Source organism: Chenopodium album, chromosome 11 (assembly GCF_948465745.1).
Source record: "Chenopodium album chromosome 11, dcCheAlbu1.1, whole genome shotgun sequence".
Classification (NCBI taxonomy): domain Eukaryota; kingdom Viridiplantae; phylum Streptophyta; class Magnoliopsida; order Caryophyllales; family Amaranthaceae; genus Chenopodium; species Chenopodium album.
In genome coordinates, this window is record NC_137844.1 from 14,912,750 (window position 1) to 14,936,464 (window position 23,715).

The following is a 23,715-nucleotide window of genomic DNA, read 5'->3' on the forward strand; positions in this document are numbered from 1 at the left end:
TGCTGATGACGGCCCAGAGGATCCCAGCATTTTAAACTCCCCAGTGCCTGAGAATGCACAAGCTTGAAGGGACGGGCAGTCATCACCGACATCTTCTTGTGGGTCTTGTGTTATTGGGCCTTATCAGCTGTAACTCTCTTTTATTGCCTTTTGTATGTGTTAACATTTATTTTGACAATGCTGTTTTATCGGCATATCCCCCTTTTTTGTGGTGATGCCTGTCGATTGTCAACTTTACTTGTTATATAAACTTATTTTTATTTTCGTTGTTTGTTAACTGTCTGCAAATTTTAACACCCCTTATCGTAACTGTGTTATCTTTGCTTATCACTTTCTAATTTGCTTATTCTAACAATGTTATCATAACTATGTTGCTTTGTAATTCACAATATGCAAAAGACCGTTTGCAAAAAATAAAGATTTACCCGATGGCTTGTCTGATATCCGACAACTTTCAACAATCGTCAGCTTATGAAGATATCATATCATTACCCGACGAATTAAAAAATTTTTTTTTTTTTTAAAAAAAAATTACCAATGCATTATAGATATCATATCATTCCCTACCCCCCTCCAGTGTACATAGTTCGTGTTAGAGCTATGTACACTGAGCAGTAAACATTCGTTGCTGGTCCAGATTATACATCGGTCACCTACTGCTTTGTTGTTTCAGCCAGTTAGGTACCCTCTCGGCGATCACTTTCTGAGCTACGCCTCATATCGGTGTATACTCGAATTGATTTGGCCGGTATTATATTTTGAACCAGCAACCTCGTGAGTTAACGTATACAACTGATCAGGTTGTATATCTATTAACTTCACCGAAGCGGTTTTGAGTTGTCCGTCCCATTTAACGGTGGTCTGTTAAATGGAGGATGCCTATTCCAACACGTGTTGTTTGAATACTTCTTCATTTATTGTTGATATCCTTTTTGATATCAGTTTCACATGGAAATTGTACATTAAACATAGTATTTTTTCAATAAAGCTGAGTTCCATACATTTTTTAAGGGTGTCCCATCCAAAGTTTCCAGATAAAACGATCCTTGGATGACGACATCTCTAATCCGATAAGGTCCTTCCCAACTTGCAGTCAGCTTTCCATCTTCATTTCCCTTACCGGTTGCCGCTGTTCTTCGCAGTACTAGATCTCCCACAGTTAACGGTCGATGAGATACTCTTCTGTTGTAGGCCCTCGACATTCTTTCCTTAAATGCAGCTGACTTAACTGCTGCTTTTTCTCTGAGCTCTGGCAAGAAGTCTAACTGTTGTCGTAGAAGTAAATAATTTTGGTCTTCACAGTAATGCTGAACTCTAAATGTTGGCAACCCAACCTCTGCTGGTATCACAGCTTCTGTTCCAAAAATTAAAGTATATGGTGATTCACCTGTGGCCTCTCTAATTGTTGTCCTGTTTGCCCACAATATCTCTGGTATCAAATCTGCCCACAAACCCTTTGCATCTTCGACTTCTTTTTAATTGTCGTTATTATTTGCTTATTTGCTGCTTCTGCCTGGCCGTTAGACTGTGGATGGCATACTGCTGCATAAGCAAATTTCACCTTGTACATCGTTAAGAGATCTTTGACTGGCTTACAGTCAAATTAGGTTCCATGATCAAAAACCATCGCCATCGGCAACCCAAATCTTGTGAAGATGCTTTTCCATATAAACTTCTTCACCTCTGATGCCGTTATCTTCGCTACCGGTTCTGCCTCAATCCATTTTGTGAAGTAGTCAATCCCCACTATCAGAAATTTTCTTCCACCTGTGGCCGATGGGAATGGGCCTACTATATCCATTCCCCATTGGGCAAAAGGGATTGGATTTAATATCGGAGTCAGGTCGTTAGGGGGCAAGTTGATAACTGGGGCAAACTTTTGACACTTCTCACATTTTTTAACATAAGCTATTGCATCTGCATTCATTGTCGGCCAGTAGTATCCCCTTCTCATTGCCTCTCTGGATAGGGCTCTTGCTCCGAGATGATTACCACAGCTACCTTCATGTAATTCTTCTAATAACCTTGCTGATTCAAAATCCGTTATACACCTTTGTAACGGCAGTGAAAATCCCCTTTTGTATAACTGACCTTGGTATATGACAAACCACACGCTATCTTTCCTTAGTCTTTTCAACTCCCCCTTATCCGTCGGCCCCACACCATGGACGAGGTATGCTAGTATTTTATCATACCACTGGTCCCCAACATCAACACACAAAACTTCTGCCGACATCTCATCTATGCTTCTCTGCTTTAAAACCTCCACCATGACCGTCCTTTCCAAGTCGTTAAAACTTGAACTTGCCAATCTTGCCAGCGCATCCGCTTGAGCATTTTTCAGTCTCGGAACCAGTTTTATCTTAAAGTATTGCAATTGTGCTGCTAACTGTTTCATTTTTTCCAAATACTTCACCATTGCCGGCTCTCGAGTTTCATACTCGCCACTGAATTGACTTGATACCAGCTAAGAGTCAGTTGTTAAAACTAGCCGTTTTGCCTCTGCTGCTATTGACAGCTGCATCCCAGCTACTGCAGCTTCATATTCGGCTTCATTATTGGTTGCCTTGAACTTGTACTTCATGGCATATTCAAACATTTTCCCGTCTGGAGCCGTTATCACAATTCCAGCCCCTACCCCCGTTGCTGTAGCTGATCCATCAACTGATACCTGCCATGTTCCCAATTCTTCCTCCTCATCGGTGTATGTGGTTTCAACAATGAAATCTGATAATGCTTGAGCCTTAATTGATGTTCTAGGCTTGTAGCTTATTTCATACTCCGACAACTCAACTTCCCATGCCAGTAATCTACCAGATGTATCCATTTTATGCAGTGATTTCTCTAAGGGGTGATTGGTTAGCACCTCTATTGGATGTGCATCGAAGTAAGGCCTCAACTTCCTGGCTGCCACTACTACTGCTAACGCCATTTTCTCTATCACTAGATATCTGCGTTCTGCCGCATTCAATACATGACTGACAAAGTATATCGGTTGTTGTCGCTTCTTCCTTTCCACTAACAAAACGGCTGCCACCGTTTTTGGCGATGCTGAGATATATAATTGCAACACTTCTCCCTTCTCGGTCCGGGCAATTGTGGGAAAAGATCTAAGATGATTCCTTACTACTTCCAGGGCATCACTTTGTTCCTTTCCCCACTCGAATGCCTTATTCTTTCTTAATATCATGAAGAACGGGAGTGCCTTATCAACTGACTTGCTGATAAATCTGGTTAATCCTGCCATCCTGCCGGTCAGTCTTTGTATATCACAAATGGTTTTTGGTTGTTTCATTTGAAGTAACGCATTCACCTTATCTAGATTTGCATCTATTCCCCGTTCACTGACCATAAAGCCCAAAAACTTCCCTGATCTGACCCCAAACACACATTTCTCCGGATTTAGCTTCATCTGATACTTCCTTAACGTCTCAAATGTTTCCCTCAGATCCGCTATATGGTCCCCTTTTTCTTTACTCTTCACTATCGTATCGTCCACATACACCTCAACATTCCGACCTTTCTGCTTCTCAAATATCTTGTCCACCAACTTCTGATAGGTTGCCCCTGCATTTTTCAACCCAAACGGCATTGCCTTATAACAATATACACCGACATCTGTTATAAAAGCCGTTTTAATCCTGTCAGCCTTATGCATGCTGACCTGATGATATCCTGAAAATGCATCCAGAAAACTAAGCATAGCATGACCAGAGGTTGAGTCTACTAGCCTGTCTATCCGGGGTAATGGGTAGCAATCCTTAGGGCAAGCTTTATTTAAATCTGTAAAATCCACACACATTCGCCACTTCCCTGTCGGCTTTCTCACCATTACTACATTCGCCAACCACTCTGGATATGTGCAAGGCTCAATGAACCCTGCCGCTAAGAGCTTATTTACCTCAGCCTGAATTGCTTCTATTTTCTCAGTTGAGAAATTGCGTTTCTTTTGCCTTATCGGTCTGAATTTTCTATCAACATTCAACTTATGCTCCATCACCTCTGGATGTATTCCCGGCATCTCACTTGCTGAGAATGCAAAGACATCTGCGTTCTCACGCAACAAGCTTATCAGATTACACCTTGTATCCACATCCATATCAGCCCCAACCTTCACTGTTCTACTAGGGTCACCTGGTTGCAATTCAATTTGGACAGTTTCTCCCCCCGGTAACGGCCTTAGTGTTTCCTCAGGCCTTGCATCAAAGTTTTTCATGGTTAAATCCTGAACTGTCTGCTCACCTTCCCTTATCGGATTACATGGTATCGTAGCACTACCAACCGGATTCTTCAAAGCTGTCACAGAGCAGGCTTTTGACATAACCTGACCCCCATACACCTTCTCTACAGCTCCTAAATTCGACACATAAGCTATTGCCAGATGGTAAGTTGATATAACGGCCTGCATATCATGTATTATCGGTCTGCCGATAATTGCGTTGTAAGCTGACTTAACATCCACCACCAGAAACTCTGCCATCACATCTCTTGCTTGTGGCCCATCACCCAGCCTTACTGGTAACACAATACTCCCTTCTGGCCTTACAGTCGACCCATTAAACCCGATTACAGGATATGATACCGGTTTCAGGTATTGCCTTCCTATATTCATCTCATTGAAAGCTTGCATAAACAACACATTTGCTGAACTACCTCCATCTACCAGCATTCTTTTGATGTCAGCCCCATTTATCTTGGTTATTAGGACTAACGGATCATCATGCGGGAACACTACACCCCGTGCATCTTCTTCCGTGAACACTACCTGGGGTATTGACGCTGGCCGAGGACGGTTGTCTACATCCAAAGCACAAACTAGATGACGGTGTTCAGCCAAATGCTTCTTTGCTCCACTAATTGTCCCTCCATGAATTGGTCCCCCCGTTATCACATCTACCCTTCCAGTGGATAACGGTGGTATTCCTGCATCCCCTTGTCGGACTATTCCTCCTTGCGCCCTTTCAGGCCTTGCCTCTATCCGTTGCCTCTCAACTGCTTGTGCCGATTGCTGATTCCTGCCTGCATTCAACCGGTACTGTGTTAAATGCCCTTTTCTGATCAATTCCTCAATGTTGTCCTTCAATTGCGTACACTCCTCCGTATAATGCCCCACATCCCTATGGAACATACAATACTTCTTCATATCCCTTGGCCTTGCCTTCATGGGAATCGGCTTTGACCAATCCTCTCTGTTCTGATTCACTGAGTAGATTGCTGCCCTTGGTGTATTCAGTGGAGTGTAGGTGCTATATCTCATTGGCAGCCTTGTCGGTCTGGAATCTTGCCGGCTTCCTCCTCCCCTTCCCGGGGCAGGAGCTCTCGGCCTACTTCCTCCGGACGATGTCCCTTCATACTGACTTTGCCCCTTTCCGGCAACGACATGTCTACTACCTGCCTTCATTAATTCTTCACTCTTTATGTAATCATGAGCTTTGCTAAACGCCGCTGCTAATGTCGGCAAATTTTTCCTCGTAAGGTACCGTTTGAAATCAGAATCAACCAAGCCATTCATTAAAGCCATCACAGCTATTTCTTGTTGCAGTTTTAGGATGGTGTTTGCCTCATTGTTAAATCGCCTAATGTAATCCCTCAAAGATTCATCTGGTTTCTGCTCCACGGCCATCAATTCTCCAGAGGTTTTCTGCCTCACACTGTTGCTGACATACTGACCCACAAACATCTCAGTCAATCTTTCAAAACTATCTACCGACCCAACTTCAAGGTTGTTAAACCAATTGGCTGCAGCCCCAATCAAAGTAGTCGGAAAGACCTTACACCAGACTGCATCCGAGTTGGTATACAGCATCATGTGCCCCTCATAGGACGTTATGAATCTTGCCGGATCCCCTCTTCCATCATACCTACAAGTCGGCATTTTCACCTTTTCCATTGGCTGGTCCAAAATATACTGGGCAAACGGGGACGCCCTTAACTGTACCACTGTTCGCACTGCCTGCCCATCTACCTACGAACTTCTCTGCTGCTGGGTTCTAGTACTCACGGTGCGACTTGAGGATTGTTCAACCCGCCGTGACATTGTGTGCGATCTTATCAGCGATTCATGTCGGGATCTTCTCAGCGAGTTCATCAACTGATTGTGTTGCTCCTCCTGGTTACGGTGCGGTGCTCCTCTATCGGCCTGAGCGGCCCCCCTTTCAGCCTGTGCCGCCTCAGCCTCCTTTCTCTTCCTACTCATTGCACTCATCACCCTTGCTGCCGTTTCCAATTCATCTAGCGTGAATGCCGCCATAGGATCTTCTGCCTCCCCTCCACCTGCGGGGGAGGTTATCGGCATGTGAAACTGGTTACCCTCTAAGGCATGGGTTTCATCCACTATTTCCACCTGAGGTTGTTCTACTGGTATTTCATTGTTTCCGGCCATGATTATCGTTGTTATATATATATTTTGTGTGAGTTTCTTAGGCGATAGAAGTGATCAATGCCCCCTCCTTCTAGCGCCAAATTGTTTCTGTCTGAATCTGATTCCCCCAAGAACTCGGACCTGAGATCCTGATACTCCTATCGGCAAGCTGAGAACCTACACAATGAGAAGAAGTTAGCTAACCCCGGGGTGGTTCGGGGATAACCACTCCGATGACAAAGTCAGAAAATGTTTAAGAGAAGAAGATAAGTAAGAGAGAGAAGGCAGAGAGAGAGAGTAATTCATAGCCTTATTAATGAGGTCTTACCTACTATTTATAATGATCCACCTTGACAGGTGGCTCTCATCCATGCAAAGCCTCCTGTGCCAAGTGTCGAGCTTCTGTTGCCACGTGCCGAATTCCGACAAGCCGATATGTCTGCTTTCTGGCTCATATCGGCGCCTTCTCACAATTGTTCAAAGTTTAGTCACGTGCCTTTACAAGATATCGGTCATACCCAGATATCATCCCATACAAACATCCTCCAAACTCAAATCATCTCTACCATACAATAAAGTATCTCAAAAGTGCTTATACGTAGGCGGTAAAGAACACAACAACCTAATAGCCATATCCTCATCATCGATTTCAACATCGATGTTTTGCAAATCCATAATAATAGAGAAGAATTCATCTAAATAAGACTTAAGCGGTTTACCTTCTTCTAGAAGAAGATCATGAAGTCTAGATTTGAGTAGTAGACGGTTGGTCACGCTTTTTGTCATATAAAGTGACTCCAACTTTAACCACGAACCTGCAAAAGTCGTGGCCTTGGAAACCTTTCTCAAAACATCAACAGAGAGACACATATAATTGAATTGCCGAAAGAGTCTTCAAATCGATCTCCTCCCACGTATCCTTTGTCATGCCTGAAGGCTTTTTGGATACACCTTCAAGAGCCTTGTGACAGCCACTTTGAACCAAGATGGCTTTCATCTTCAATTGCCATAGGCCAAAATTCACTTTCGATCCCCGATTATAAGTTCTCGTTGACCACGGCCTATAGGAACCAGGCTATCTACCGCATTTAACCCGGTTTGCATAGGCTTGTGCATAGGAGTGAAAGTTCGGTTTGCGGTTTGGATTATAGCCAAAACCGAATCCAATCCGAATCAATTCGATTTCGAAAATCTCAATCCGAATCCAAACCGATTTAAGATTCAATCCACTCCAAACCAAACCGAATTAATTCGTTTTTTCAAATTAGAATACAATCTAAATCGAAATTTGTTCCCTTCTTTTGCAACATTCAAATCCAAAACCCGAACTTCACCCAAAAAATTCCTACAATCATTTCTTGTTAACTACATTCTTTGCGAGAGAGTAAGATATTGAGAAAGGAGAATTGAGAATTAGGTTTTTTTTTTAAAGTTTATATATGAAAGGGGAAAGTGGTTGGATACTTTGAAAAAAAATGGGCTTAAAGTAATGGGTCGAAATTCGGTTTTTAATTCGGTTTTCGGTTTTTTTAAACCCCAAACCGAATCCAATCCGTAATCCATATTTTTTTAATTTTTCCAAACCGATCTAATCCGAATTCAAAAAAAATCCTAACCGAATTACTAATTCGGTTCGGTTCGATTTTAATCCGAATTACTTACACCCCTACTCGTGCACAGATTTACGTTCAATAATCCCGGGGCTTTCACTTTGACACGTTGACGCTCGTGATCACTTAGCGCCCCTCTTCCATCAATAGGTACTCCCAACACGTCGACCACACGCCCTAGCATAGCCTTTTCCGTGGGAACATCCACAATAGATCCAGTGCGCTTGACAAGATCTCCCATAGCGGTATCACTACCAAAGACAACAATCCCTACATTCTCATTCTCAAGATTTAAGGCTATTTTGCCTATCGAATTTCTCAATGTCAAATTTCATTGGCATAACTTAATCAAACTAATCTGTAAACACCTAAAACTTAAGACCTTAAAACCTGGCTCTGATACCACTTGTTAGGAAATTAGGGTGTAATTGTGTTTGATTAATGCGGAACAAGTCAATGAAAAATAAGAATGAGAAAAGCAATAAAGAAGATAAACAAAGAACACAAAGATTTACGTGGTTCGGTCAAATTACACCTACATCCACAGGTGGGGGATTCGAGAGCTTCTTTACTATAATGGAGAAAGAACAAGATAATAATACAAGGAGTCCCAAATCTAATTGATCAAAATGTATGATCTAATTGATCAACTAAAGGATCCTTTTATAACATAAGGAAACCCTAATTAAACCCTAAAATTGTTCTCTAAGTATTCTCAAATAGTCGTCATTGAAAATATATATTTTAGGAAATTATCCCTAGAATAATTAAGCTAAAATCGGACCCAAAATTATGAGATTTCGACTAGGCACGGACGTGCTATGTCGAGCACTTCGTCAAGTCTTTGTAAAACGGTCATAACTTTGTCGTTTCTTATCAGAATTGGGCATATGACCTATCATTGGAAAGCTCTTGGACCAAGCTATCACCTCCAACTTAAATCACCACAAAATCACATATAGTTTTAGAGATATCTTCATTCAAAGTAATCCCTACTAGATTTCAAGTCACAATTTAACAGATGTAAGCAACAATATTATCGATATAAGTTATTGAACTATTGATCTCACTATTAAATTGATTATACAAGTCATTAATTTGTATAGAAGTTACTAAATTTGCTACTATTGATTAGATTTACAATAAATCTAGTCTCACAAAACACCTTCTCAAACTAAAAAGAGACTACATAATTCATCATACATATATATATATGTACAAGTAAATGTTAACAAGCAAGCAATCAAGCAATCATTTCTCATGTTAGATATACATCTTTAACATATTGCATTGTGTTTGTATAGGTGTATTTGTGTTTCCTAATATAATTTCACAAAATATACTCCTTGCTAACGTGTCTAACACATCGTATAGAAGGTCTAAATTGTTGCCACATCACACCATATTGGAAATTGGATTGAGTTTCCATCTTCCATGCCAAATTTAGTGTAGTAAATCACTTAATATCACACCCACCTTAGATCCCTCTCTTTCTCTTATACACAAGACAAGCTAAATTAGCTATGAAAAACCTTATAAATCAGATTCTAGACCTTGCAACTTCATGCTTAGCTTTCATAGCACTAATCTTTATTCTTCCACCTTTCTTATGTTTGAAGTTCTTTCTCTCAAGTCTAAATTACATCTTCAGCGAAAATGTGTCCGGAAAAGTTGTGCTCATTACCGGAGCATCCTCCGGCATTGGCGAGGTTCGTCTATCTTGTTTCCTTACGTGTTTGTTGTGTGAGTTGTCTCTATGGTTCCTTTCGTTTTTACATGCAACATGTTGACTTTAGCACTATTTATAAGCAATGTTTATTATTTTATTGTTGCAGCAATTAGAGGCTTAGAGTTGGGCATTTCCCCAAATAAAAATTTATCCGTTAATATCTTCGGAATATATAGGTAAAAATTATATGGTATAAAACTTGATGTTGTGAAAGTATGTATAGAGATAAATTTAATAAGACTCTACTTAATTATATTTTTCCTTACCTTTAAATTAATATGCGTAGTCAATTAATAGTGCATGAATAGTAGAAAAACCTAATTATTGTTATAATTAACACATCAAAATTCTAAGCATATAGTATGAGAGATTCAAATTTTATGACTTTGGATTGAAGATCGTGAAAAGTCAAATGAAACAATCTTTTAAAGTAAGATGAAGTGCAAAACAAAATCTAGTTGTATCTAGGCAAAGCAATATATATGGTAAATCACAAATTACAAAAACCTACGCCACATTTGTCATTTCGTATGTCATAAATTGTGGAAATGGTAATGGAGTTGTTTGTAATTTTTGTTAGGATTTCTTGTACGTGTTCATCGCCATGGCAATGAAAATAAATCCCAACATATGTGGTTTCATTAGTGCTGTCAAAGTTCAAACCGAAACCGTTTAACTGCCCGAAACCGACCGACCCAAATGAGAACCGAACCGATTAAAAACCGATTTTTTTGAAACCGAAAACCGACCCGAACCGTATTTTAGTAAACCCGAAACCGAATCGACCCGAATAATGTTAAACTGTATAAAAACCGAACCCGTTAACAAACCGAACCAAATATAAACCGAACTGAAAGAAAACCGAACCGAAAAAGAACCGAACCGTATCTAACCCGAAACCAGTTCCAACCCGAAACCGTTTAAATTGGCAAAAAAAACCGCTTACACCGAACTGTTAGCAAACTGCTACCCGTTTGCACCGAACCATTTAAAAACCGAACTGATTGTAAACCGAACTGGTTATAAACCGAACCGTTTATGAACCAAACCGGTTCTAAATCGAACCGTTTACAAACTTTTTTATATAATTACATGGATTTTTTTTTACGGGAATATAATTAAATCGAACCGTTTACAAACTTTTTTTTTGACGGGAATATAACTAGTAAGATCAGTATGACTAAACTTGAAACAGAACATAATATGTATTTATAAAACCAATGAGAATTTGTTTATAATATGATGCCTAAATATGAAATGATTCGCGACTTTATATAAAACTTGTGAATGCAAAAGGTTAGCAAGTACTATCAAATTTCAAACCAAAACCATTTAACTGCCCGAATCCAAACAACTCGATAAACAATTTATTTTTTGAAACCGAAAACCGACCCGAACCGTAATTTAGTAAACTTGAAATGGAACCGATATGAATAAAGTTAAAGTGGTTAAACCATCGAAGAAACGAACTAGTTATAAACTGAACCGAAAAAGAACTGAACCAGTTAAAAACTGAACCGAAAAAGAACCGAACCAGTTATAAACTGAACCAAAAAAGAACCAAACTGTTTCTAACCCGAAACTGTTTCCAACCCGAAACTGTTTGAACCGGGATAAAAACCGTTTACACCGCACCGTTAACAAACCGCAACCCGTCTGCACCGAACCGTTTACTACCCGGACTGTTTACAACCCGAATCGAATTAAAACCGCTTAAGAATAAACCGAAACCGAATCGAACCGATAACTATTTAAACCGAACCAAAACCGACCCGTGAGACAATTAAACCGATTCCAAACCGACCCGATTAAATATCGAACCGATTTTAAACCGAACCGAAACCGAACTGTCAAACCGTTTTGACAGTACTAGGTTTCATGTATAAATTTTCATTACCCCATACACAGTACCACATTTAAAATGATAAATGGATGGTAACGAAAATTTGTGAAGAAAATGAGGCAGAGAGAGAAGCATTAACTGTATATTGCCATGAATTTTTATTTTTTTCCGTAATTGCTAAAATAAATCATCACTTCTACGGCTCTACCACTACTCCACTACAAAATATCAAACGGGTCTTTTAGACATGTAATTCTAGACGATATTTAAGTAAGAATAATTTATCGTGTTATTCTACCAATGGCATTGTTAATCTGTTTGCATCCCAATACTCGTTTTTTTTTTTTTTTTTTTTTTAATTGGCAAATTAAAGTTGATGTGTAGTTTGTAATGGAAATACTTTTGTATTAGTTGGCACTACCACTTTGTCATTCTCTCACAGATGATAATATGATATTGACTTGTTTTGATCCTCAAAGCATCTTGCATATGAGTATGCAAGGAGAGGAGCCAAATTAGCCCTTGTAGCCAGACGGTGGCAACGTCTCCAAAATGTTGCTGAAACCAGTCGTTATCTTGGTGCACCTGATGTTCTTGTCATCTCGGCAGATGTTACCAAAGTTGAAGATTCTAAGCATTTCATCAATGAAACAGTGAATCATTTTGGTGGATGTAAGTAAAGTTTATTCTTAAAGCTTTGCATTGACTACATGGGTATATGCATTAATGCATAACACATTGAATTTACTACAAGATCAATTAGTGCAACAGAAATATAACTACAAGAAGATTTTTTACATGTATGCTACACTACAGTTTCATAATTCATAACCAAAATAATTTAGTACAGAATAGATGCCATCCTACATTCAAACACTAGATGCAAAAAATATACTTAAACCACGATATTATTTAAATTGGTGTAGAGAGCCATAGGACAATGACGTACACAATTTGATCAGGATACCCCCCCTCCCAGCTCCCCCGGGGTGTAAGTTGACCATCCACATTACACCACAATATTATGATACAATAGAAACATGTGAATGCTTATTGACGAAGCTTCTATCATTTATAATATACCACAAAGTACGTCAATACAATGTGCCATTATGGCAGGGTGGGGGGGGAGGGAATCATGGCAAACAAGCAATTTAACAATTTGTAATTGACAATTTGTCCTTGCATTCACGCACCCTGCAATGAAAGTGGACCATTTGGTGAACAATGCTGGAATTTCCACAATGAGCATGTTAGAAGAATTCCCTGACATAACAAATGCTGCACCTGTGATGGTAAATCTTGTTCATTAATACTTCTCAGCTTCTATATACTGGTTCAACCCTTGCATTAAGCCGATACAGCTTATTTTAATGACTCACCACTCCTGGAGATCTTTTCAGGAAACGAACTTCTGGGGCTCAGTGTATAGTACCCACTTTGCAATTCCACATCTAAAAGCAAGCAGAGGCAAGATAATAGTTACTGCCTCGTCTGGCGCGTGGTTGCCTGTTCCACGAATGGCTTTCTACTCTGTGAACATCTCATCATACTTGATAAAACCGATTCTATGTTTCTTTATTATTTCTTCATCTCACTTGTTCACCTATGGCCCTTACAGGCAAGTAAAGCAGCAGTTTTAAGCTTCTTCGAGACATTGAGAGTTGAGCTTGGAGGAGACATAGGGATCACAGTTGTAACTCCTGGGCTGACTGAATCAGAATTGACCAAAGGAAAGATCCTCTCAAAGGATGGCAAAATGGTACTTGATCAAGATATGAGAGATGTAAGTTTGCCTTGTATCTTTTCTAAAGTTGCATTTCAAAAATAAGATAATGATACTATGTTCAATTATAGCATGTCACCTGCAAAATATATCCAGAAACACGTGTGTTAGTAAAATATATAATAAAACATAGAAGGTAACTAGAAATACCACAGCAACTAATCAAGCTCATTAAAAAAAATACTGTGAAGTTGATGTGGCCTTACTAAATTCTTATGAAACACTAATTATACTTCACACTAAGAAATTTGATTGAGCAACCTACATTAAACTCGATCAACTCGTTTATATCTAATAAGAACTTCTGAAACAAACATTAATCACAATTTCATCTAGACGGTCTCGAGAACTGATGGAATCAATCAAAGCCTTAATGCCATAAGTGGGGTAGAGCTGATGGAATATAGTGTAGATAATAATTAAATTCTAATCTGCGTTTGGTGAAATTCTCTTATATTAACCAATCTTTTCAAACTATAAACATCATATGTTTACATCATATAAACCAATCTTTTCAAAGGAAAGTGGAAACATATGATGTTTGCATCATAGGTAGCAGAGTGTTCTCCACAAAACTGCATATAAACCAATCTTTTCAGCGTGTTAACATCATATGTGATATGTATAGAGCACAATTACTGAATTTAGTCATCTACTGCATATTTTACGCCAGGTACAAATTAGTGCAGTCCCAGTAACATCAGCGGATAGATGTGCAAAGGCCATTGTAGATAGTGCTTGCCGTGGTGACAAATATTTGACAGTGCCATCATGGATGAGGGTAACAATCCTATGGAAGGTATTTCTACCTGGAGTACTGGAGTGGTGCAACCGAATGCTCTTAGTGGCTGGACCTGAAAGACCGCCAACAGAAGCACCAAGCAAGAAAATCCTGGATCTTACTGGATTACAAAAACTCATCTATCCACCTTCAATCCAATGACCAAAGTCCATAGTTGTCACCAGTGGATTGAGGTGTCCCACAGGCGTAAAAACACTTTTTTTTCTAGGCGACTTCCTTGTGACAATTGCATATGCAGAATAACAACAAATTTTATGTTGGAATGCACTTACAGACTTTTGAGACTTCTGAAATTAACGGTCCCCTTGGCAAAATTACCAATACATATGTTCTAAGACGAACACTATACATTAGCCATCGAATACCATATTCCTAGTATAACAGTCCAAGTCTCCAAGATAAAATAGTGTTACCATTAATAATAAAAAATAAATAAAAAAAATAAAAAATAAAAAAATAATTCTAAGCAGCAAATAACTGCATCCAACTCTAGCTGGCTGAATGTGGCTGCTCATACAACCAAGTGCACTTCGCCATGGTGTAATGAACTAACTTAGGGGAGGGTATTACGGGTTGTTTAATATGTTAGTAGTTAACAAATGTAGTATGGGCAATTTGGGAAGTTTAGTATTACTAGGTTTGTAGTTTTTTTAACCTTAGAATAAATAGAGAGAGGGAAGAAGAAGAAGGTAGACAAAAGTTTGGTGTAAACCTTTTGGAGAGTTATGGCCTAAAGCCATTATTAGAGAGTTCTGAGCTAAACTCACTATCGAAGATTGATAGCCTTAAGCTATTAAATTATCTTTTGTAACCCTTCCACCATTATCAATCAATCTAAAAGCTTTCTTCTATATTGATTTGCTAGTTAAAATCACAAATCATTGTTACATTGACTTTGTTGTGTGATCGAACTCAGTCCCTTACACTTGGTATCAGAGCCCATAACCCAGCCCTTCAAAACCCACAACTACCAGTATTAAACCTTGGAGCCCATAACCCATTTGGTGTGACTGAACTCGGTACCCTGACACATGGCATATGGATTCCACTTGGTTTATAGATCCGCATAGCCCCATAATCCAATCCCACAATTTTAGCAAGTATGCAAAATCACCTTTTACAACGGGGGAGGGGGTCATCAAAACCATATTTTTAAGGGGAAAGTAATCATAACCATATTGGGGAGCTTTGCTATAACAATCTTGGGAATGTGTGAGGTGTGACAATGCATGATAGCATTTCTTGTCAGCAAACAACTTTAAAATCCTTTAACGGGAATTAAACAGCTAATAGGTTATGTAACTTGTACTAAGAAGAATTCTCGCAAATGAATATAGAATATGAGTTTAAATGTACATGTACCTCTATAGATCTCCAAAAATGGAGACCGCTTGGTTGTGAACATGCTATCTTGAAGTAGACAGATGCTGAGACCTTTGAACTTCAGTATATTACCAAACAGAAGAGAAAGCCTTTCATCTGCCAAAATTGACCAAATCAAATTCCGCCATGCTCCAAAATGGATTAATGTAGAATAGAAAGTAGATACTGCAGCCTTTCAGATAATGTCACCGTTCAGCATCATACTTGCAAAAGGCAGTCTCAACTCCCAATCATAACATGGAACAAATAGCAAACACCTTCCCAACCTTAGAAAGCAAGCAACTTGAAAAGATGCCTCAATGTGACCCATCCATATCAAGATACACTCTTACTGATTCACCTATTCACATATCTAAGAATTTTCATATCATTGTGTTTGCAATAATCAAGAAAGGAACCACAGTGTACATTTGTCGGCTCAAGGCGACAAATTGATCACATCTAACTGGCTATTTTGGAACATTGGGCCAGAAGAGGCAGGCTTCAGTCTTTTCAAAAGTAACAATGCATCTGATGCAGGACAATTTTGGTTCATCTCAAGAGCAATCGGGTACGTAGAAGTCTCATTCATCTCCACAAGCATCGTACCCTGAAAGAGAGAAAAAATGAGAAAACAATTGCTCTTTCTTCTATTGAGATAGCTACTAAAGGAAGAAAGAAAGGGGGTGGGAGGGGGCCAGGGAAGTGGGAAGCCAAGATATGACTATCATCCCTTTCCAGGGAAAACAACTATGATTAATCATCCTTAAAACCACCGCATAAATGCAAAAGCTAAGAGGAAAAGTGAATTCTAAAAGAGCTTGCCTCAAAATTCATTAAGAATAATTGAAATTGATTCAATTTGCTCTTCAGGTCTCCAACTACTTTCTCATTTGAGGAGGAAAGAGCAGCATTCACCTCTTCAGGTGAATAACCTATAGCTTTCTGCACAACCTGATAAAAGACAATGATACTACAATTCAGTGTGTCCCAAATTTCACATATAAGTGCATAACAGAAGCAAGCCAACAACTCAACTCACATTATGGTGAATAAAGATTTCAGATATAAGGCTCCCATCTTCAACATAAACCTGAAGCTCAAACGTAGATCGCCCCTTGTACCGAAATCTATTCACACCAGTCAAAATGCACTGCAAAATTTAATATTAGAGATCACAATTAATAACATGTGCCCAAATAGTGCATGGTCGAAGTCACACATATAAACTCATACTTCTAAATAGAATTTTATCTAGATATAAGAACACATCAGAGGATCAAAAAAATTGTATAAGAATGAAGCTAATTATCGACCAAACCTCAGTTTCAACATTTTTACATTGTAGGCTATCTACACTTATGAATAACAACTGAATTTAACAAAAAAAAAAAAGTCATGGTAGAGTCAAGGAATGGAGAGAGAATCTGCTAGGAAATACATCAAGTTCAACAATGACGAAGTGGACATACTTATTTGCAAAAAGATTACATCATAATCTATTAGCAATATGATACATACATTGTCAATTATGCATTTGAAGAGCCTATAGAAACATCCAAATTCCAAACACATACCTTGATCTTCCCTCGGACAGAAGGCTGGTTACCCTGCACAGCAGCCCATTTTGCTGACAGACTTGCCAAATATATGAAAGGTAATTCCTTCTCTCCGCTTAATATAAATGGGTGCTCCATATAATCAAGCATGAGAGCATCTTCATTTTCAATGGCAGTGGCAGAAACTGGATTGATCCCAGTAGATTGTCTAGCAGGAGCTTGCTCAGAACCTTCGGCTGCTGTAGGAAACTTCTGAGCATTTATAGTGATAGAACAATGCGCAGTCTCTCGGCTAATAAGATGCTCAGAAGATACCCTACTATTAAGTGGTTCAGTAGTTTCCCTACTTGAAGGAAGCACACGAGCTTCGACACTGTTATAACGTTGAGCAGTTTCTCTACTGATGTAATTTTGAGCAGAATCTCTACTTAGAGAATGTTGGTCAGATCTTTCTGATGGAAGCTCAGTAACAGTTCTGCCTGCCAGAGGGACTTGCCTAATCCTACTGCTTGGATCAACACCTGCCACGTAAGAGCAAAATCATACTTTATACGTGATTTCATATGCGATTGTGAGCACACATTTTTCCTTAAATATTGAATGAGAGAGCAAAAAAACTACTATGTTAAACAACTTTGAAATCTTTTTGGAAAACCAACAAATAGGTATATTAAACTAAAAATTCATACATCTAGCTAGCAACACAACTGCTACTGAAAACATCTCTCTATATGCATCGTAACATAAAATAAACTTTATGAAGGTTATAAGTCAATAGATAAAAAGACCTTACACAAGCAACTTACTCGAGATCTAACCATGCATGCATCATCTAGATTTGAGTACAAAATGAGCAATCTCTAAAAGTTCAGCCACAAAATCAAAGAAAACAGAAACCAACAATACACTCACCAGTAAAGGATCCAACATTTAATAGATAGCATTAACAAACAGCATTTTTTATTTTAAGAAAAAATAAATTCTATTAAAACTGACAAACTGAGGTTTTGAATAATAGACAGCAAACTGAATTTATGTTTACTTAAAAATATATATACTACCTCTGATCTACCTTTTTTATTATGCACACTTACCAATGCACCACTTTGATCAAATATATCAACAGTTGCATATTACTGTAATAAAGATACATATGTTGAATACAAATAAAGTACTCAATCAAATAATACCCTTTATGACTATGTTATGCTGTATACATTGAGAGTAATTTAGAAAATTCTGAATAGTGCCAAGAATCCAAATGGGAAGAACAAATAAGGACCGGAAGGAGTACAAGTCCTAAGAATTTATGTTATTATGATAGATACTCAAAGTTACAAGTTTGCCCTTGCCCAACCCACTTCTTTATATTCATTTCTCTCATTTCTAATCACATGGGGTTTTTGGTCTAAAATTCTCCCTTTTTATTATTTTAAATTAGTAATAGGCCATCCACTTGGAAATGCAATAATTAAATAAAAAAAAAAGGAAGTAGTGAATACATAAACATAATTCATAGAGAACAAAAGGTGAATATGGAAGAGTACATTAATCATACAAAACAACAATAAATATGAAACAGCCCAAACAAATTAGGACAGCAATTCCGAAACAAAGTGGAAAGATCTATGTCCTCCCAATCAAACCATCAAAATAATAAACGAAACTACAGCTCAGTAGCTTACCCAAGGTATTTCCACGAAATTGAGTTGCAGCATGTAGCATAGAAGTTGTGGTGTTCCCTGAGACATGATTAGCATCATCCAATGGCATGGCTTCATTACTAACATCATTTTGTGGCCAAGCAGCACGGGTTGCTCTCGCCGACAATGGAGGAACAATACCATTTCTTGTTCTGGATACATTTAATTTAAGGGGAAGACACAATAAATAAGTAAAATTATATCTCAAATTTCAACAAAGCTCACCTACTTGCTTCTGTGCCAGCAAAAAAGTGGGATAATACCCATTCTAAACACATGTCAACATAAGAAAATAGAATTTTAACATAACAGATGATAAGAAATGTGTCAACTATAATTATTCTTAGCATGTGTACATTGAAGATCACTTCATAAATTATAACTATGTTTATTTTCCATAGCCTTCTTTCCTAGCACATCAAAACAAAAGGAAATTAAACATTTATTTATGTGCTATTAATGTCCAATAATATAAAGAAATACTTTGTACTTAACCCAATTATTGAAGAACTTAAAACTCAAACACATCAACTGAAGACATGACTCAAATATCAACCTAATTCGAAGCAAGTATCACACCCAAATACCCAATAAGCTTTGAAATATTACCAGCATTAAAACTTGAGCATTGCAGCAGCTAAAACATAATATGAGTAAACAATACAGATATTGATATAAAGTTGTACAATATAGTTAGATAATAAAAATAAAGTTTAAACTAAAAATATAAAAACCTAAAAAATTCCAAATTGTAAACGTATTCTCATACTTTAGGAAGATTGTACTCCCTCCATTTGATCTTCCATCACCAGTGCACCATATGGATTCAGTTACACGATTTAATAATACTCAAGGCTCTAAACACCCTATTTCCTATCCAAAAAGTACAAAATAAAATTAAAAATAACAAGGCTCACTTTCCACTTACTCTCATCTTTCATTATCCATAGCTATAGTAAATAGAAAGGTATTTAGTAGAACAAAAGGAGAATTATCTATAAATTGTAAAGAGTCTTGTAACAATTTAATAAAAAATTTCACAAAGCTTTACATAGTTTTTTTTGTAGTATGTTGTTATATAAGTATATTAAATATAGATCTTATTTTCAAACATATTTCGAGCTGTTTCCATTGGTATAATGATGATGAGATTCTGTAGCAAAAACCTACGTCCTACGGAGTATTATAATAAGCATTGGTCTATGATTGCAAATTAAACTCTTTTTAAGTTTATATATTTAAGCTTATTTATGTATTTTTATCAAACTGATACTCCAGTCATATTGTAATTTTTTTTAATTTTTTAGATTGAAATGACCTGCATATATGGCACAATCTATGCTTTCGAAAATTTCTTCGTTTATATGATTAGATTGGCCAATTACTTCGAATTCTAAATTGATATTTCTATCTTATAATACAAAATATCTTCAACATAATGCTACAGCAGCAATTGTCCCAATAGGTTACAAAACTCCAAAGTGCTGATACTAAATTATGAGCAACATGAAACTTTTCTTCAGGAATACATCAAAAATGATGCAACTAGTTTATCATACGAAGTATGTCAGTCATATACACTGTGAATTTGATGATAGAAGACATCAAAATCTAACCAAAACCAATAAAACAAATGAAACACTAAAAAAAAAGAGAGACAAGCACAAAATCTTTTCACTTACAAATAAAACATTAACATGAACCATTTGTTTATACCTTTTTCCCCTTGGAGGCTTGTTAACTTCCTGAACGAGCCTCTGCCTGGCTGCCTCAAGCTCTTCAACAGAGCCACCAAGAATTTCCAATACTTCAGGAACCAACATCAGAATCCCACACCGTACATTCACATCCCGAATGGCAACCTACACAAGAACACCAACTTTGTTTAGCCTGTCAAAATGAAAAACATCAAACAGTTGCCAAAAGAAGTACCATCAGATCCAACAATACTAAATAGACTTTTTTTTTTTTTTTTTGGTAAATTACTTCATAGACATTAAAATGAGCTTTAAGATGATATATAAGCAGCATTCGTTTTTGTTTAGAATGTGTCTGACCACATTCTCCGGTGGGTCATGAAAAAATGTAAGGAATAGATTTGTCACAAGTCCCAGCAAACAAAGATTTGCTTAATAATATGAAGATAGACCAACTTCAGGGGTAAAATGCCAATACAAAAAAAATCTCATAATACATAATTATCAAGACATAGAGTTCTGTCAACTCAATTGTATAAAAACCTCCATAGAACTCCATCTTATTTTGTCTTTTGTCTTTTACACACAATATTTTCTTCTAAAAAGACAAGGAGCCATTTGGGTGGAAAGCAGAACTGCAAGATAGAAATTAAAGGTCAGAAATCACAACAATAGGGTGCCCATGTGGATAAATCTCACCTGTCAATCATAAACTTAGCAAGAAACAAGATTACAGACCATTCATTACCAGAAGCATTACAAGTACACAAATATGACAGATACTAAAATGATGATTTGAAAAAAACAACTGCACTAAAGATGGTAGAGCAAGTCAACCTTAAACCCAGCAGGTGCAAGGGCTTCAAGACTTTTGATAGGCCTATACTCCATGCCAAATACACGTTGAACGCCATCGGTCATGGAGAGCTTGAGGCATCTTTTATGCCCTGAAGGTGCATTCTTGTACCTCTCCTTCAGAGGACAACTAATATTGACTACTTCATCAACCTAAGAAAAAAAAATTCCGAATAGGTGTAGTAGTCAGAAGTAATATATAACTCATGACAAGACGACAAGTACAGTGAAACCTCACATTCCCAACCTCCCCCCAATCACCAAATGATACCCTAAATTCTTGGAAAAGATTTGACATTAGCCTTTTGCTGTATCTTCATTTTCGTAGAGGAGGGGGGTTGGTGAGGCATAAGACATTTTAGTTGGTGTTTTGGTCATCAAAAGCATGCAAATTCCAGCCATCTTCGCGTTTATAAAGTGTTTGACTACAAATTGATTATATTTTAAACTTTTGTATCAGATGCGTCAAGGCTTTGATGGATTGATTGATCACAGGCATCAACATATCTAATACACAGGTTTGCAAAACTTGAGCCATTTTGAATAATTTTGACTATCAAGTCTAGTAATTTTGCTTAGATATTATGCTTATTAGAGAGAGAGGGAAAATGGATTTCTCCCTCTCCTTCCCCCAATCCTTTACCCACAAATACGAGAATTTGTCCCCCTCCCTTTCTCTTCTCTTCTTTTCCTTTCAATTCTTTCTATCCAAACAAAGTGTAAATGAATACCCTCTAGACCAATGATAATGTAATTTATTTCATTGATCAAATGCCATCAATAACAATTTAAAAAGATACATATACCATCATTTACTCAATGATTATATTTCTTTTTTACTCGATGATACACATAATTAGCTTGCTAATTTTTAAGTTTTATAAACTTCTAAGGACTGCTAAATCACCACTTCAAACTTCTTCATAATTCACAAGTTATCAGCAACAAAATATCATCAAGCTTTCTAGTATGATCTTAAAAGCCCTAAATCAAAAATATAATATATAATCTTTAAAGCCCTAAATTAAAAATAAAATATAAAAGCTTTAGACCAAAATAATTAACTTTGAAAAAATCATTACCTGCAAAATAAAAGGGCCAGTAAGATTAACAAGATGCAAATCCTTCACATTTTCAGGAAGAATTCCAGCACCATAATAATTCATATCCGAGTTCAAAATCTGCCCAAAACAAAGCTTAGCCTTAGTTTCAACATCAAAATTGACAAAACCCGGGACAGTATTCTGAAGGCCTAATTTACAAGAATCAAGCCACTCTCTCCTCAAATTCACCCCCATTCTCCTCAAATGATCATTAACCGGACAACCCGAAGCGGCGAAAGAAGCAGTAACCACCGGCGGAGGAGAGAGATTATCAGAAACATCCATAAAATCCTCACCGGAAATATGAACTGACGGATGTTCGGAGATGGTGGTGGTGGCGGCGGTTGTAGAGGTGGTGGTGGTGGAATTTAGGGTTACAGAATTGATATTAGGGATAGGGTCTGGAGATGAAGTTTCAATGTCATCTTCCTCCGTCATTCGTTCGTTGACATCTTGTTGTGGCGGTTGTTGTTGTTGTTGTTGCGGTGGTTGAGGGTGGTTAGGGCTTTCGTGTTGCGGAGGTTGTTGTGGAACGTCTTCGTCTTCGGAGGAGGAGGTGTAGACGGTACGAACTCGCCTTCTAGACATTGAATTGAACTTTGAAGTGCAGTGAACAGAGAAGGGAGAGAGGAGAGGGAGTAGGATTTCAGAAATGAGAAAGCAAATAATTTTTCCCTCCAAATGGGAAGAGGACAATACTAGTACGAGTATATCAGTATATGAAGTGAATTGCGGGCGTTTGGTTCACAAAATATGAGTCCGAGGTAGGGCCGTATGGGTTTAGAATCAGCTTAATTTTAGTTAGTTTAGTTTCAATTAGTTCAGCCCCAATTAGTTCAATTCAGTTTAATTTTTAATTTCCTTCTCTCATAAATCAATTCAATTTAGAAAATCAGAAGAGGTCCTAAAACCCATGTCATATGTTTGGTTGTTAAAAGTATGAATTTTAAATCCATACCTCAAATCCACGGGGGAAAGTGGATTTGGCTAATTTCATTTCCTTAGGTATCAAATGCATAGTATTAAGGGGATGAGATCTCATTTCAAAATTGAACCAAATACATGGTATTAAATATCAAGTTTCAACCCGATACCACTTTAACATCATTCTTGATTTCAAACCCATACCACTCTGTTAACCAAACGCCCCCTAAAATTCCACTATAAAAAATACCAAAAGCGTAGTATTAAATGACCATATTGCCCCAAGTAAATTGTTAAATTCCACAATAAGTATACTCGTTTAGGAGATTCGAGTAAGGGTACAGATCCGAGTGTCTAGTACAACATCTCCTAAAAATTAGG

The 23,715-nt window shown here is 37.7% G+C and overlaps 4 protein-coding genes across 4 annotated transcripts; 1 reads left to right on the forward strand and 3 right to left on the reverse strand.

The window, feature by feature from the left end:
- Positions 1–962: 962 nt before the first annotated feature.
- On the reverse strand, positions 963–2,419 carry LOC145566348 (uncharacterized). The gene is made up of 2 exons (XM_081625795.1): positions 1,674–2,419; positions 963–1,410 (listed from the first exon to the last, which is right to left on the reverse strand). Exons 1-2 carry the CDS (start codon positions 2,417–2,419, stop codon positions 963–965), a joined length of 1,194 nt encoding a protein of 397 aa, XP_081481921.1.
- A 48-nt stretch (positions 2,420–2,467) lies between these two features.
- On the reverse strand, positions 2,468–5,806 carry LOC145566350 (uncharacterized). The gene is made up of 5 exons (XM_081625796.1): positions 4,986–5,806; positions 3,849–4,898; positions 3,665–3,675; positions 2,720–3,567; positions 2,468–2,671 (listed from the first exon to the last, which is right to left on the reverse strand). Exons 1-5 carry the CDS (start codon positions 5,804–5,806, stop codon positions 2,468–2,470), a joined length of 2,934 nt encoding a protein of 977 aa, XP_081481922.1.
- A 3,688-nt stretch (positions 5,807–9,494) lies between these two features.
- Positions 9,495–14,272, forward strand: LOC145566351 (11-beta-hydroxysteroid dehydrogenase A-like). The gene is made up of 6 exons (XM_081625797.1): positions 9,495–9,680; positions 12,023–12,215; positions 12,753–12,838; positions 12,947–13,078; positions 13,165–13,329; positions 14,003–14,272. Exons 1-6 carry the CDS (start codon positions 9,495–9,497, stop codon positions 14,270–14,272), a joined length of 1,032 nt encoding a protein of 343 aa, XP_081481923.1.
- Positions 13,277–23,003, reverse strand: LOC145568641 (recQ-mediated genome instability protein 1-like). Its single transcript, XM_081628072.1, has 9 exons — positions 22,390–23,003; positions 21,290–21,460; positions 20,472–20,617; positions 18,738–18,907; positions 17,071–17,573; positions 16,536–16,646; positions 16,319–16,447; positions 15,494–16,103; positions 13,277–13,408 (listed from the first exon to the last, which is right to left on the reverse strand). Exons 1-8 carry the CDS (start codon positions 22,996–22,998, stop codon positions 15,933–15,935), a joined length of 2,010 nt encoding a protein of 669 aa, XP_081484198.1. The 5' UTR covers positions 22,999–23,003; the 3' UTR covers positions 13,277–13,408; positions 15,494–15,932.
- Positions 23,004–23,715: the final 712 nt, after the last annotated feature.